Source organism: Cricetulus griseus, chromosome 7, assembly GCF_003668045.3.
Source record: "Cricetulus griseus strain 17A/GY chromosome 7, alternate assembly CriGri-PICRH-1.0, whole genome shotgun sequence".
NCBI classification, from domain to species: domain Eukaryota; kingdom Metazoa; phylum Chordata; class Mammalia; order Rodentia; family Cricetidae; genus Cricetulus; species Cricetulus griseus.
Genome location: NC_048600.1, coordinates 112,030,105 through 112,046,868, shown reverse-complemented (window position 1 = coordinate 112,046,868; position 16,764 = coordinate 112,030,105). Strand labels below are relative to the sequence as shown.

Sequence of the window (16,764 nt, the reverse complement as noted above, 5' to 3'; positions counted from 1 at the left end):
GCCTCCGTGGTGGCTGCTGACGCGGGAGGAAGGAAGGGTGGGGGTGGGGGTCCAGGGAGGGATGGGGGTGGGGGGGGAGCTGGCATAATTTGGAGATCACTCATGTCGATTCTGCAAATTCAATAAAGTGCAGGGGAGAGAAGGGAGAGGGAGAGGCAGAGTGGGGGGATAATTTGGGAAGAGAAAATTGCAGCTGTGACAAGACGTTTATCATTCGGAAGCTTTAATTCTATTGAAATGGCAGCTGCTCAGCTCCGGGGCACAGAGCAGCCAGGGAGAGGGGAAGGAGGGAGAGAAAGGGGGGCTGTTGGTGAGAAGAGAGGGGGTCCCCACCCTCGTCCTGTCCTTCTGCAGTGAAAAGAAGGAAGGTGGACCAAAGGGAGAAGGAAGTGACAGCCTTTTAGCAAAAGGTCTCAGTCCAGCTTGTCCCAAGTTGTCACAGACTCTGCAGAGGACAGTCACCACTTCCTGAGTGCAGGACCAGCACTCCCAGTCTTTGATGACAGGAGGCAGCAGGATATCCAGCCCTCTATTCCTGGCAGGGGCTCTTGGTGTATTAGTCAGAACCATCTTTCCCTGCACCCCTCCCCACAAAGGGCTGGAGGGGGTCCTGCGGCCCCCTCCCCCACCTCATCCCCCAAGGCTCAGGCGCCATGGCAACGGCCACGCAGACAAGGAGGCGTCTGTCAGCGTCATTTATCTCTGACATCATCAATCACTGGTCACCACGGCAACACCCATGATTCAACACAAGAGGGTCTCTCCCTGTCCAGCCCTCCCTCTGTCCCTTCCTCCGTCAGGGCCTCAGCTGAGCCCAAACTGGAAACCCCTGTTCCTCCTGGATCTGAGAAGCCCGATTCTCTCCCAACTCTGAGTTCCAGGCTTATCCAGACAATGGCTTCAGGGGGTCCTGTGGCAGCCTCCCATCAAACACATACAAACTTCACACTCTCTGGAGTTCAGGCCCCTCCCCTAAGATACACAAGGGACTGGGGTATGCTACTGAGCCACACCCCAAAGTCAAGCAAAGCCTAGGAGAAAGAAAGCTATCCTGGGGATAGGCACCCATGCACAAGCATGCAGGCGCACAACCCGACGTGCTAGTGGAATGGCTTTGTGCATTCTGTGCTTAAAACACTCAACAAGGCCCGGACACAGAGCCCTCCAGTCTCACAGACAGGTTCGTGTGGTTATCTACAAAGCACCCTTAACCGTGCCTGCCTGCTGCCACGGCACACATGTTCCCACATGTGCACACAGGCACACAGCACCCCCACCCCGGCCTTCAGAAGCACTGCAGGCCCCACCTTGGGCGGGGCTTGGCCCCCGGCCCTGTGACACTCACACTCCTTGGACATGCCCACTTCGAAGCATTTCTGCAGCCGGCAGTACTGGCAGCGGTTCCGGGTCACCTTGTTGATGATACAGTTCTTGTCCCGGTGACAAGTATACACCATGTTCTTTTGGATGCTACGTCGGAAGAAGCCCTGGATACAGAGGGAAAGGAGACGGGTTATCCACACCTACAGTGAGGGCAGCCCAGCTCCTGCTGCCCAGAGCCTCTGCTACTAAGAAGGCAGAAGCAGTGGGGAAAGGACACTCTTAGAGAGGACCTGGGCCTGTCTATCCCACAGGCTGGCCCGGAATCTTCCCCAACCTCCATCTCAATACTTGACTGGTCTCTTTCAAAGAAAGGGACTCAGGGCTGAGTCTGGAGTAGGACACACAAGGCTGGAGATAGGAGAAGAGGTTTCTGGGATGCACAGCCTGGGACTAGCGATACAGCAAGGAGGAAAAAAAAAAAAAAAGCAGGAGGAACAGGTATGGTGGAGCACACTTTTAATCCTAGCATTGGGAGGCTGAGGCAGGTGCATCTTGTAGAGTCTGAGTCTGGCATAGTCTACACAGAGAGTTCCAGGACAGCCAGAGCTACATAATAGACCCTGTCTCAAAAGAAGACAGCCAGAGGTAGTTGAGAAGGGACTGTGCAGTCATGCACACTCATGGGGCTAAGAAAGGACTGTGTGCACTCGTCACACCTGTGAGCAAGACAACAAGCCATTCCCCAACAAGACATACACATTGGACAGTCACAGAAAAGCCTGGCTGCCCAGGGTTCTGCAAACAAGTTAGCCCAGAAACAGAGTGATTAGGCAGCAATAAAGCAGGACAAACCAGACAGGGTCAGCACACACATATGGTCCTACACTGCCCTTGACTTTGATCTCACTGGGGGTGGCTATTCCAGGCTGAGGTTCCAGGGCCAAGAGCTGCAAGTACTGAGGACATAGAGATTCTAGGCTCTTATTTTTGAAGGAAGAAGCTGAAGCAGAGGTCCTGCTATTAGGTAGGTTCCAAAGCAGCCAGGACCAGAGTGGCCAGGAAGGTTCAGCTACGCACACGTGCCTAGAGACCAGTATGACTAAGGTGGCAGGAAACCCATCGGCCACTAGGGAGCCCACAGCCTGGACACCTGAAGGGAGCCAAGGCAGGGTGTCTGCTACTAGCTGTCTCCTGCAAGGATGCCATGGAAAAGCGTCAGGCAAGGCCACTGGGGGCAGGCCTCCTGGGTCCCCAGCCAAGGGCCAGGCAGCAGCCAGCTCACCATGGCAACCTGGGCAACAGTGGCAGGGCCAGGGTATACCCTGCCAGCCAGAGGATGGAGACAAGGAGAGCATGGCAGGAGGGGCTTCTGGTTTGAGGGAACACTGCTCATTTATGGAGGAGGCCCTGCTGTAGACCTCGACCTCCTCCTCCTCTGCTTCCTCCTCCATAGTTGCTGAAGAAGCAAAAGCAGGCAGCTTCGACACCACCGCTGCCAACTACATCCTGAGGACACCATAGCAGGGGCATCCTATTTATCTGCTCAAGACTGTTGTCCATGACACCCTCCACTCACCTTGCAGCCCTCACAGGCGCTGACCCCATAGTGGTAGCCCGATGACTTGTCCTGACAGACGAAGCAAGGCTTGTAGATGCGGGGCAGAGGTGGTGGCGAGGGGGGGCTGGGCACTATCTCCTCCGAACTGCTGCTCTGGGTCTCGATGGCTAGAAGAGAAGAAGGAGAGTTAGAGACCCAGGTTACTACCCTCAGCACCCTGTCCGCTCTACGCAAAGTAATCCTGGCCTCACCACTGAGGGCAAGATTCAAAGGCTAGACAGTGATGGTCTCTGCAAACTTGGTCCTCAACAGCCAGCTGGGGGAAGGAGGCTGACGGTTAAATATCCAGACCCATAGCTCCTGTATCTCCACCTTCACTCACACACACACACACACACACACACACACAGAGAGAGAGAGAGAGAGAGAGAGAGAGAGAGAGAGAGAGAGAGAGAGCTATAATTGGAGGGTGAGAGAGTGAGTTGGATTTCAAAGCCCTAACACAAATAGCACCCTAGCCAGGGCTCCCCCAAGTTGAGGAGTTAAGGCTTAATGAAGAGGGAGGGAAGGACATGGGCTGGAAGCAAAGGAAACTGGGGTCAACAGGATATCCAAAGCCAGCCACTCCCTGGCCCCTTCTGCTTCCGCTCTCTCCTCCACCCCTCTGACAGCAGCTAGAACCCCTCCCCCACCCAAACAATCCCCTGGCTAAGGTGGGGTCCAAGGCGAGTGCATATGCACACACACACACACACACACACACACACACACACACACACACACACGCACGCACGCACACACACACATGCACACACACACAATGCACACACACGCACGCACGCACGCACGCACGCCGCGCGCACACACACACACACACACACACACACACACACACACACACGAAGAATCATATGCAGATGCAAAGCAGGTGAACACCCTGAGATAGACGGGGAGCTCCTGGAGACAGTAGAAGAATTCCCCCACGGCCCCTACAAGTCCATCTCTTTGGATGCCCCATGTCTGTAGGGAGGCAGTGTGACAAAAGGGGTCTGTTCCCATCAATGCTCTGTCTGTCTGGCCTAATACTACATCCGGGTTACTACCCCCTCCACTGTTATTCAGCTCCAAGGGGGCAGCCAGGAGGGGTGACCTAGCCAACAGGGGCAGTCCACCCAAGCAAAAGCTCTGCGCCTGGCTCTATGCCCATTGCCCGAGACAAACATGGCTACTTGGGTGAGAGTTGGTTATGCCCAGAGTCTGGGCCACTGGGGATAAAGTATGACAGATAACTATAGCAGACACTACTGCAGATTCCCAAAGGGCTCTCCAGCAGCCTCCTCTGTCACATCCCTTTCTACAGAGTCAAGAATGGGTGAGAATCCACTTTCACGAGTCTCGCCTAGACCTATCAATCCCCAGTGAGTGCATGGCGAGGTACACGGTCCCTGTGCCCAAGCATCTAACAGCTTGTGCTATGTCGTGTTGTGAATGACTCCTGTGGCTGCAAAGCCCAGGCAGAGGGGTAGGACACTCGGGGACACTGGAGCCTGACTGCCTACTATCACTCTCATTACCTGCAAACACACCAGGGAACCACGCCAATGGCCTTGGCAGGGCTTTTCCTGGCTCCTATTTGGATCTGGCCATCGGCCTGGCCAACCAGCACTGCTGAAACCCATTCGCTAACCAGAGACCATCCTGCAGGAAAAAGACTCTCACCTATACCTCCGTGAGGTGTAGAGTGACCTGCCCAATCTGCTCCTCATGCCTACACAGAACTGCCCTGCCCTAGCTTTTCACCCCACTTCCTTCTCAGGAGGCCTGACAAGCAAATCAAACAGTCAGGGAGGCCTGAGAACAGCTGCTGGGGGGCGGGGTTGGGGGGCCTGGGTGAGGCCAGGAGGCAAAGGGGCGAGTGACAAAGGAACCCTTTGTCGTGCTAACTTTTTCCAAGATGTAAAAGCAGTAACAATAGACAATCCAGACTGGGGGGGGGCGTCAAAGGGGGGAACACGCCTGGCCTCCCAATCCTGGTCAGCATTCCAACAAGCACAGGAAGAAGGCATTGACCTCCCCTCCCTCCTCCTAACCCACCCTTTGCCCTGGACCTGCCCCCCTTCCATCCCAACCTCCAAATTGAGCCAAATTAGAGGGAAAGGAGATTTGGGGTTCAGGGCCACGGGAGGGAGGGAGGCATGGCACAGGGAGAGAGTACCAGGATGAAGACCAAAAGGCCAAGGACAGACCAGAGTGGCAAAGGCTCAGACAATCTGGAGTTAAGGCAAAGTCCAGAGAGTTGTTCATGGAGATTAAAGAGTTGTGCTTTTAAAAACTGTTTTTGGCAACATGGCCGACATGACCCTAGGAGGGGTGGGGGCTGGGTAGGTCTCTTTTCAAACCACCCCCAGCAGCTGGCTATGGTTACCTCTAAGGCTGTAGCTCTGTCTGCACCCCACCCTCACCTGCCACCCAGGTAGGTAACTCAACCTCTGAGATTTCCAGCTCTACGTTTTAAGTTCAAATCCCAAGGCCCAGGTCCCCCACCTCCCCAGGCCTCCCCAGCCAGCAGCCTAGGGAGGCCAGTGTCAAAACCAAGCCAGAAGTGCGGGTCTTCTCAGGCCCTGCTGAGTTAGGACACAGTTACAGTCCAGTATAAGCAGGTGGGGGGCGGGGGGACTACCCTGGCCAGGCCCCACCCCACCAGCCACCCTCCCTCGAGGCCCCAGCCCACAAATCTCTCCACTTCCTGCAGAAAGGCTGGGGCTGGAGAAGGACCAGACCTCAGCTCAAAGTTCCAGCGAGCAGCCAAGGGCTGGAACCGGCCCAGGAAGCCCGGCGTCCCCTCTCGCCGCCGCTGCCAGGGTGCCCCTCCCCCCTCCCCTCCTGGGCGGGCGCACACGGCGCGGGTCCCCACGCCCCAGAGCAGTTCGCAGGCTCGCGCAAGGGGCCAGTTTCCTGAAGGAGATCAGCAGGAAATCAGCTGGGCCCCTGGCCAGCGGCTCCCCTCCCAATCCAGCTGGCGCCCTCTTTGCAGCTCCCTTCACAGCCCCTAGGGAGAGATGGGGAGGGGGCGTGGAAGCCTCAGTATTGCCTTTTCTCCTCATGGGGAGAGGGTGAGCGTGGCTCTGGGTGCAACATAGCCAGAACACTCAAAGCGAGGCTCGAACTTAGCGGTCAGTCGATGATAAGCATCTCTCCCATCCCCCACACACACTATGGGCATCCACGTGCTTCACATTCTTGGACGTCTGGAAGCCAGCGGAGGCGTGAGCTGCTGCGGGGACTGGTGGGGGACAGATGGGGAGCCACATCCTGTGCACCCCCTTATCCTCTAGTGTACTGAAATGGGGGCTATGGGAGGGAAGCAAAGTCCCCAAGGCAGGTCTCCACCCACAGCCAACTTGCTCTCCTCCCTCCATTGGTGCAGGCTAGGGGGTAGTGTTTCCCATGACATCTAGAGGTGACTCCAGGCACTGGTCTCTGCACACCAAAAGGCTCTTTCCAAGGCAGTGACACAGGCTCCACTAGGAAAGGTCCAGTGGTCACCCTGACTCTAGGTCCTTACCAAGTACCCCAAAGCAACTCAACATGAGTGAGTGACGGCTGGTGAACATGGACAACAAAGCTCTACTCAGGCCACTACCCTAATCCCACAGCAGGTTCTGTGTGCAGGCAGGTCTCCGCTTCCCCATGCACAGTGGTTGGAGAAAGGAGGGGACAGGGAGGCTCCCCGATGGGCTATCTCCTCAGTTCTCTACTACCCTCCTCCCTTACATTCCGGGTCAAGAAGAGCTCAGCTGTCTTAGAGGGCTTGGGGAAAGAGACCCCAGGGGCCGAGATCCTACCTTCCCCCCCCAGAGCAATGGAGAAGGGAGAGGGGAGCCTGGAGCTCAGCCCAATTACTCCCCCCCAGGGGTGGCTCCTCCTTACAGTGCTGGGATAATGGGAAGGGTCATGATGCTACTTCTCACCTCCTTTCTCCAAAGTCAATGATCACCCACCCCTCCTAGTCTAAAACCTAACAGCTGATTCTGCCTTGGAGGCAAAGGTCAGGGGGCAGGACAATAGGAAAGGCCTAAGGAAGAGGTGTCTGAAAGGGCAGGGGTGGGCTGTCATTAACTCAGGTCTGTCTTCTGATGCAGGAAGGGTTGTGGGTGGGCAAATCCTTTTCTACATCAGTCTTCCCCAATATGCTTAGGCCAGTGGTTCTCAACCTCCCCAATTCCCACCTTTAGTACAGTTCCTTGAGTTGCGGTGATCCCCAACCATAAAACTATTTTCCTTGCTACTTCATAATTGTAATTTTGCTACTGTCAGGAATCATAATGTAAATGATATCTGACACCTGTGAAAGGGTCATTTGACCCTCCTCCATGAGGTCACGACCCACAGGTTGAGAAAACTTGTGGCAGGTCCTAAGAGACCCAATCTTCTTGCTCCCTGGCACGCAAAAGGGTGGCAGCAGGTATGGGATGGTAGGACAGCCTCCTGGGAAGCAGCGATCCCACAGCAGAGTGGAAGATGAAACCTGAGCCACCTAACACCCTAGCACCAGTTCCCTACCATCTAATAACACGACCTCACAGAAGGCATAAACACGCCCAGGTGTGCACCCTGGGGCATGCGCACAGGTCCTGGGTGTGAACAGAACCCTCCCTTACAGCAGAGCCTGAACCCAACTGAACCAGACTAGAGAGGGCAGCCAGGACATCAGGGATCACATCAGTTGTCCCTCTTAATTGCACAAAGCCTGGCCCTATTTCCCTAGACAGGGTAACAAAAGGCCCCATGAGTAGTGGAGATGTTTTCTCATTGCCAGAGGTGTCGTCCCCAGCTCCGCAATCTTAAAAAGCAAACATCCCCAAGAAAGCAACCAGGATGAAAATTAAGAAGATTCTTCACACCAATTTTCCCCGTTGCAAGCACAAAAGTGCACCCTGCCAGCCAGGTGTCTGGGGCCAGACCTGCCCCCAAGATGGACTAGTTGCCTCTCAAAGTGTAAAGGGTGGCCAGGACAGCAACTGTCTGCTGAAGTCCCTTTCTGCCACACCCACACCCCACTGTCAACACCAAAGACAGGGAGCAGTCGCCTACCACCGGCATCAGTGAGTCAAGAGCAGAGGCTGGGGGCAGCAGCTGCTGCACGCACGGGAGACAGGTCTCCCTAGGCTTTGGCACGGAAGGGATCTGGGGAGGTAGCCCCTCCTCTTCGGAACACACAAGCCCACAGCCAGGACCTTTATCCCACCCTCCAGCTGGCTGTGGATCCTAACCAAGAAGATGTAAATGGGGGGGCCAGCGGCCGGAATTTCATGTCCCCAGGAGGAGGAAGGCTCAAACTTACTGAGCCCTACCATGGTAGCGCGCCAGGGTCACTGGGTGGAGGGCAACTGTCCAGCTAGGACAACCGATTTACAGCGAGACAACGGAAAGAAAGTGAGGGGTAGAGAGGCCCCCACCGCCACCGCCACCGCCACCCCAGCTCCTACGGTAGCACAGTGGAGGCCGGTACGTACAGTGGTTTGAGCCATTCCAAAGCGGAGTCCTGAGCGGAGTGGAGTAGGGACCCGGAGCAGGGAGCCCCTTCTCTGGGAGCAAACAGGCCCTGTTCTGGTTATAAAAGTCCACCACTAGGAAGGGGTTAGGGGCGGGGGCGAGCGCCCCGACTTCCACACTCTCGTACATCTTGCCCCACCAAGGCCAGAGGTCCAGGAGGTAAAGTCCTGCACGCGGCTCCCGTCACTCAGCCGGAGGTGCCATCCACGCAAAGCGGCTGGGGGGCAAAGGGACAAGTCCCTTCGCCCCGACGGGCGGCCCCTCGGGGGGGCACCCTGCCCAGAACTGCCCGCGCCTAAGTCTGCAGGTCGCTCCGCCGGTCCCAGGTGAAAAGCGGGAAGTTGCGCGGGTTGGGAGGAGGTCCCTCGGCGCTCGCTCGAAGGGAACGCCCGGCGGCTCGAGAACTGGAGGCTCCGGTGTCCCAGGCAGAGTCCAGCGGTTCCCCAAGTCCGCTGGCCTGGGGCGGGATCGGGGCGGAGACGGGGGTCACCGAGCACTTCCTTCTGCCGGCCAGGGCTCCCGGGCTTCGCCGCCGCTTAGATTCCGGGTACGGGTGGGGGAACCCCGTGCGGCCCCGCCTCCGCCGGTCCGGCGGCGGGCCGCTTGCTCGGTCTCCGGTGTGCGCGCCGCCCCCCCCCCCCCGCCCCAAGCCCGCGCGCCCCCTCTCTGGGATCCCAGCCCCTCGCCTCCGCCCCGCCCTGGCCAGGCGCCGCCCCTGGCTTAACCCTTTCCCTGCGGGTCCGGCTGCACAGAACAAGATGCAAGAAAGCGAGGGCTAGAAGGTAGCATGTGGACCGCGAGTGGGGGAGCATCGGAGTGGGAGCAGAGGCGGGAAATGCGCCAAGGACAGAGCCAGGCTGGGTATGGAGAGCGGTGTGCACCAGGAGGCAAGACGGAAGAGCGGAGGGAATCCTCCCCATCCCAGTTCCGGCTCTCAGCCTCCCTAGTACTTTTGGTCAATTCCTGACCGGGCGATGCTGCAGCGGGGAGGTGGGGTGGTCCCGGTGTCCTCCCCCTAAAAACACCCCCCCACGACCCAGCCCTGGCTTCATTTGCCTAATGCAATGCGGCTGAACTCTCGCTGAACTCGCCCAGCGGCGCCTCACCTCCTGGTGACCCACCCACCACTGCCCGTGACATCACCCGCTCGCCAACCCGCTTTCGGGGCTCGCCCACCGGGCCCCCTTCTCGGCTCGGCCCGACCCCAAACTCCAAACACGCGGGTAAAGGACACAGAGCCCAGATGCAGGTGGCCCAGCGTTAGATCCATCAATGCAGAGTGCTGGGTGTCCCGGGTATGACATTGTGCAGCTTGGGCGCTGTGTCGGAATGAGACACCCAGCTTGTGTCACTGTCTGTGACATCATGTGAGACTCCGGCTGCCGGCTCGCCCGCCGGAATCCGACGCGGCAGAACTAAGCTGTTAGCACAAACACAAGTGGGGAGCTCTCCTCCCACACGCTGCGTGCTTCCGGCGAGCAAAGCTCCGCCCAGGGTGTCTCCCAGCCCGGGAACTGGGATGGGCCAGCCCAGGACAGATAAAAGGGGAGACTGGTGCCTTTCAGCCGACCGCTTCCTCCCTAGGATGTGTGTTTCTGTGGAATAAACGCCTAGGTTAGATAGGTCCCTAGAAAGAAGGGATACCCAGGGAAGAATAGGGTTTCCTATTATCTTGCTCTCTTAAAAGAAGGGATAAGAATACACGGGTTAACCTAGACGCCAGGTTTTGTCCATTCGTGATGTCCAGAGGTGCCCATGTTTGCACAGCAAGCACTTTAACAAATGAGCTATTTCCCTGCCTACAGCCAGGTTCTTCAGTTATGCTGCCATTTAATTCTTACAACAACTCCAAGAGCCTATACAGACAGGTCTGGAAGTACAAGCCTATTATCCCAGCTACAGAGAGAGGAGAGTCACGAATTCAAGACCAGCCTGGGCTACAAAGTGAATCAATATTCTGTGAAACAGCACAGTGCAACCTGTCTCAAGTTTTAAAGAGTCAAAAGAGAAAAGAGCTTAGAGAGAGGGGAAGAGATGCAGCCAAAGTTGACAAAGCAGTGCTGCATACATGCTATAATCCCAACACTGGGCAGGTGGAAGCAAGAGAATCAGAAGTTCTAGGGTCATCATAGTCCTAACCCCCTAACCCTAACCATAATCCTAGCACTTGGGAGGCAGAGGCAGGTGGATTTCTGAGTTCCAGGCCAGCCTGGACTACAGAGGGAGTTCCAGGACATCCAGAGCTAAGCAGTGAGACCCTGTCTCGAAAAACAAACTAAAAGACGTTCTAGGGTCATCTTTGGCTACTTTTGGCAAGTTTGAAGCCAGGCTTGGATAAATGAGACCCTGTCAGAAATAAACTTAGGATGAATTGTAATTTCTGATTGTGTTCTATATGGCTGGCCTGGTAAGCATGCCTTAAAAGACCTTATGAAAAATGACAGGAAAATAGGCAAATAATGACATCATCAAATGTATGCATATATATATATATATATATATATGCTGTAAACCAATAAGTGATATTATGACGCAAACATAGTGTACTCTTAGGGACAATTAAGTTCAAGGGTCAGGGAAGAACTCAAGGCAGAGACCTAAACAAAGTTGAAGTTCCGAGTAAGCAAAGAGGAGAGACAGTGAGGGCTGGTGGCTGTGCAAAGGTCACAGATGTTGGTGAGTTCATACTACCATCTGAAAAAAGACCAGAAAGGATGGATAATAAAATTCCAGGAGAGGGTACAAAGAACCAGGCCAGAGAATAGGCTAAGGCCAGCCTAGACCAGGTGGGCTTGTACACTTTCAAGCGACAGGAATAAGTAAAGGAGAGGCAAGATTTCATTGTGGCGATGAAGAATGAGTTACAAGATGGCAAGAATGTCTGGTCGGCCATGGTGGCGCATACCCATAGTCCTAGCACTTGGGAGGTAGAAGCAGGCGGATCTCTGTGAGTTCGAGACCAGCCTGGTCTACAGAGTGAGTTCCAGGACAGCCTCCAAAGCTACAGAGAAACCCTGTCTCAAAACAAAACAAAACAAAAACAAGGGGAAAAAAAGGCACTATGATAATCCAAACAGCCAACAAGGTTGGCTTAGTCTAAGTAGCTGTGGTAATAGGCAGAGGATGGTGGACTCACAAGATATTTTCAAATAAGATCTCATATATTGTGTATATGTATACCACAACATGTGTATGAATGTCAGAGGACAGCTTTCAAGGGGTATGGTGGTGCACACCTGTAATTCCAGCACTTAGGAGGTAGATGCAGAGATGTAGGGTGACCCCAAAACAGGTGTGTGTGTGGATGCTGGAGAGATGGCTTAGTAGTAAAAATTAGTGACTGTCCTTCTAGAGGACCCTGGTTTGATTCCCAGCACTCACATGGTGGCTCATGATGATTCCAGTTCTAGGTGACCTAAAACCCTCTTCTCTCCTCTGTAGGCACCAGGCACACACATGGTAGACAGACAGGCATGAATACAAAATACCCATACACATAAAATAAAGCTTTATTTTGTGAGAGAAAAAGAGAGAGAGAACTTTTAGGAACTGGTTTTCTTTCACCATATGGGTCCCCAGGACCAAACTCCAATTGTCAAGCTTGATGCTAAGTTCCTTTACCCACTCAGCTATCTCCCTGGCCCTCACCAGAAATGTGACCAGCAGAATCAATGCAGGGCAGCTGGAAGGAGAGGGGGTGGTATTTGGTATACAGCTTTGGGGGTTTTGATGGGGGACACAAGGCCTCCCTGTGGAATAAATGGAGGTTGGCCTTTAACTCCGCTCCACCCTCCTGTTTCAGCCTTCTGAATGCTGGGATTGCAGTCCCTCTGCCATACCCAGATATGCTGTGGACCAGCAACAAACAACAAAGTCGTGGAAATGGGAGATGCTACTTGAGACAGGGCACAAGGCTGTGGACTCCCAGGAGGGCAGGGGCTTGCAAATGCAGTGTGGGGTCCACGGCTAGTGTGAGGTGTTGGCACGGAAGCCTTCCACATCTTTCTGCTCACTGATGTAGCTCCTGGCACCAGTGATGTGGTAGACTCTCCTCACAGCTGCAAGGTGCTAAGGGACCTGACACCGTCCCTCATGATCAAGCAACGTTCTCCCAAATAACTGGCACCCAATATAGAAACCAGGGAGGAGGAACTTCATGGCAGAAAGACGGATGGTGTAAGACAGGGTGTGAGCCACAGGCATTCAGAGGAGGGGGGAGTGCCATGAGGAAGGGGACACCTCAGAAGGATTCTGGGAAGAGGTCACATTCAAGATCCCCAGCTTAAAAAAAAAAAAAAAAGTCCCTTGAAGGATGAACAGGATTTCCGAAGCTAGACAGAAAAGCTGGGGTGAGATGTCTGCTCTGGCAGCCACGAGGTCGAGAAGCAGGTCAAGGAGGAACGCAGTGTCCCAGGGCAGTGAGAGGAGGGAGGGAAGGCTCTGGCCAGCAGCAGGGGCTAGGATACTGGGTGGCAGCTGCCTGCAGGCTGTGGCCTCATTGCTACTCAGTCTCATCTCCATTCCCAGCTCCCCCAGGGCTTTGTGCTGAGCAAGCCCTTAGCAGGTGTGGGCTGAACCCTCACTACCACCAACCACCTCCAACGCCAGCCTGTGCCAAGCAGGGCTCCCTCCTTTGCCCACCCTCTGACAACAAACAGGAGAACATGAGGCCCAGTGCCAGACTAGACATCAGGTCCTAATACAGGACAGCCATCCCTGAGACAATACCGGCTCCACCCCTCCCCTTGTCCTCACTGCTCTTCAAGGTACTTGAAGCTATCAGAGACCATACTCAGCAAGCAGGTCACTGTGGCCTCACAGCAAGCAGCCTGCCAGAGGCGGATCAGAAGGGCAAAAAGATTCAGAGAAAGGTGGAGTGACCTGCCCAAGGTTGCACAGAAAGAACTGCTTCTGTGTGTCAGCAAGTAGTAGAGCGGTATTAGCCTTTAGGCGGACTGGCATTTCCAGCAACTTGGGGTCCAGCTGTGCAGAGAAGGACCTGAATTACTAATGCTGCCAGGGCTAAGGGACCGCCCCTCGTCTATCCTTACTATGGAAGAAGGCACTGTCCCAACATTATTTGAAACACACGCAGATAATACAATCCCAAACACACGCACGCGTGTGCACTCACACACATACACACATATATGAAGATGCTACAGTCCCAAATAAACATACACGTGGATGCTACAGTCCCACACACACACACACACACACACACACACACACACACACACACACACACGCTACAGTCCCAAACATACACATCCAAGGGCAGCCCTGGGTTGCACTGGCACAGCCCCATGGCACACACCCCTTGGGCAAGAGGTTAGCAAGAGGTGGATACAATGCCTGGAGGCCCTGACTGACCTAAGAGGAAGACAGGCTTCCTTCCCTATGTCCCCTCCCCCAATCCATGATGAGATCCTACCCTGAGAGGGACTACATTTATCCCTCCTGGGAGATAAACAGTGAGGTGCCCCACTTTCAATGAAAACCCCATCTGAAGGTCTTTGGTCTGACTGCATTTTGGACCCCAAGAAAGGCATAGGTGGGCAGCACCCCATCCCCGAGGCTGTCCTTCTTACTGTCCTGGAAAGAATGAAAGAAGCTAGGGGAACAGCCGAGCAGGGGATGAGGAGAAAAGCACACACCCTCCTCCTTTGGAAACCTGGGCTCTGGGAAGACAGGGAGGAGGAGGGGACCACATCCCTCTATCTAGACAAGTACTCGGCCAACATGTGGAAGGAAAATCTGTAGCCACCCTCTCAGGTTCCTGTGTCAACTTTTCTATTGATTGCTTCTACCCACCCCCACCTCACAAATTGCAACAAAATATGTAGAAGAACTATGGCTTTTACACTCTGTTCCTTTGGAGTCTGTCTGGGGATGAGGTAGGAGGAGGCTGCCGCTGAGTTCTGCAAGCTCGTGTTCTTGCTGGGCTGCAAGAGGGCAGAGTGGGGTTGGGCGGGGGTGTGAACAGATTGTATCCACAGCTTCCAGGGCAGGATGGAGATTTTTTTCCCTGGGCTTCTTATCTTTCTCTCCAGTCCCCCAATCCAAAACACAGGAGGAGGCAGGCATGGGGGTGGGGGAGTGTCCTTCCCTGCGCCCCCTACTGGGAGAAGTCAGAGGCAGGGTCTCCAGCAACCAGGACAAGATTCAACAAGAGCACTGAGGCCTCAATACTCTTCCCACACTCCAGAATGTCCCCCACAATCTCCTTCTAAAGCTGCCTGTCTGGATGGTGGGAAACAGGTCTGTTTTGCAGCCCAGGATAGCTCTCCTGCACTGTATGTAGCGTCTCATCTTCTATCTCCTTTGTCAGGGCAAGGTGCCACTACTGGAACAGTCAGTCCAGGCACAAAGTCCCGACCCAGAGTAGGTTGCCCAGCAGCTTCCCATTCTCCTGGGTCACGTGCCAGGCAGCACACACCTGAATGTGCTAGACTAACTTGGCCCTCTTAGGTATCTGGTAATGTCCCTGAGTTACAGAAGGGGAGAGATCCCAGGAGACCAACATATAAGGGACACGATGTCCAAGTTTTTAACCTCGAAGCCCACGGAGTCCCAAGGGTACATAAGACGACAAAGTTCACCACTTGTCCTCAGGCCAGAGAACCCAAGAACATTACAGATACTGCTCTTCTTTTCCCAAACACAGCTAAAGGAAGTCCATACCACCCACAAGCCCTTAAACCTCTGCCCTAAACCATGCTCCCGCCCCATACACAGTCCCAGCATACAGGCTGACATCCACCTTCTCAGCTCTGGATTTGATTCTCTTCAAACACTGAATTCTAGAACCCTCTCATCCTGTATACACAAGCCATTAATCCCCCTTCTTAACATACTCAGCCTTGACCCCCTCCCCGCAAAAAAAAAAAAAAAAATACACAACCTTGACCCTCCTCACACTGCACACAAGTCTAAACCTCCACAGTAAACACCAGGCAGCAGGGGCCAACCACCACCGGGACAGGAGTCTAGTGCTATCTCTGGGGCCTCCACCACCCTAGGAGACTAGCAGGAGGTCAGGACAATACCTAACCTCCCCATGGTGACCTAAAGAGTCCCTGGGCCACCCACAGGTCAACTGCTCTCTGAAGAACTCATGCAAAACACCTAAGGTGCAACCTAGAAGAGGGCCAGCAAGGGGAGGCCATCTCCAACAGCTTTGTGATATGGGGCTGGAGCAGGGAGCCTAGGAGATTGCCAGAGCATCATCAGTGCTCCATGCAGAAACGGAAGAAAAGTTACTTTCCACCTCCAGGAACTGCATGACCTCTGTCCTAGTCCCAAGGAGAGACTAAAGGTGTGAAATTTTAGCTGCCTCCCTGGTCCTAGAAGGCACTCAGAGGCTGGGGAGTAGGGAGGAAGAGATGTTGTTGTTTACTAGGAGAGGGGGAGGGGTGGGAAACCCACAAACTCATAGAGGAGGGGGCAGGAAGAGGGCATTGCCTAACCTGGGTGGAGAAAGCCAAAGAAGGCTGCCATTTGCCCGAAATATGGGCACCCCACCCTGGGAGTGGGTTACCAGGGTGGGGGCTCTCCCCACCCACCTCTAAGAAAGAGGAAGGAGTTTGCAACACTCAGGGGGAAGGCAGAAAATTTACTTTGTTTCTCACAGGGGTCAGATCCCAAATCCCCTTGCAGCCCTCCAGTGAGTCTCCCTGTCCAGCCCCCTGTTGCTTGCCATCACATGGTTGCCATCACAAGTGGTTCACAGGTACCAGCTTGCAGGCCCCCTAACTCCAGCCTGGAAGTATAATTCTCCCAGCTCCTGGAATGGGTGACAATGTGAGCTCTATCTAGCTCCCTTCAAATGCAGGGAACATTTTTCTTTATTGTTTTGTTTTGTTTTGTTTTGTTTTTGAGACAGGGTTTCTCTGTGTAGTCCTGGCTAGCCTGGAACTTGCTCTGTAGACCAGGCTGGCCTTGAACTCAGAGATCCACCTGCCTCAGCCTCCAGAGGGCTGGGACTAAAGACGTGTCCGCCCCCCAGGGGAGGGCGCTGCAGGGAGTTATTTTTACATAGGTACACTGGCCCAATCCCCAGCAATAGACACTAGAAAATCAGAACAGAACAGGGTCCTCAGACGCTCCTGTGTAAGGTGGAGAGAAGAAAAGGTAGAAATAAAAGGCAAAGGCTTGAGGAGTTGCTAGCAGGGGGAAACTGAGGCAGCACCTGTCTGCTCCCTACAGACAACGTAAGGGATTGGACATAGACTATATCTGCTCCTGAAGGCTGGTGGGGCCTGGAAGGGAGGGGGCTGTGACAAAGCCAGAGGCGGCAGCCCAGGAAGCAGTGGTGGCTGTGGGCA

General features: G+C 54.6%; 1 protein-coding gene across 3 annotated transcripts in view; it reads right to left on the bottom strand.

The window, feature by feature from the left end:
* Positions 1–16,764, bottom strand: part of Rara (retinoic acid receptor alpha) — a 34,638-nt gene that overhangs the window by 4,354 nt on the left and 13,520 nt on the right. For 2 of the 3 annotated variants that reach the window (XM_027424108.2, XM_027424110.2), the window contains 2 exons: positions 2,900–3,048; positions 1,346–1,487 (listed from right to left, as the gene is read on the bottom strand). In XM_027424108.2, coding sequence (XP_027279909.1) covers positions 1,346–1,487; positions 2,900–3,048 — 291 coding nt within the window. Of the gene's footprint in view, positions 1–1,345; positions 1,488–2,899; positions 3,049–8,397; positions 9,051–16,764 lie in introns of those variants that run through there. The other variant, XM_027424109.2, reaches the window with a different exon arrangement.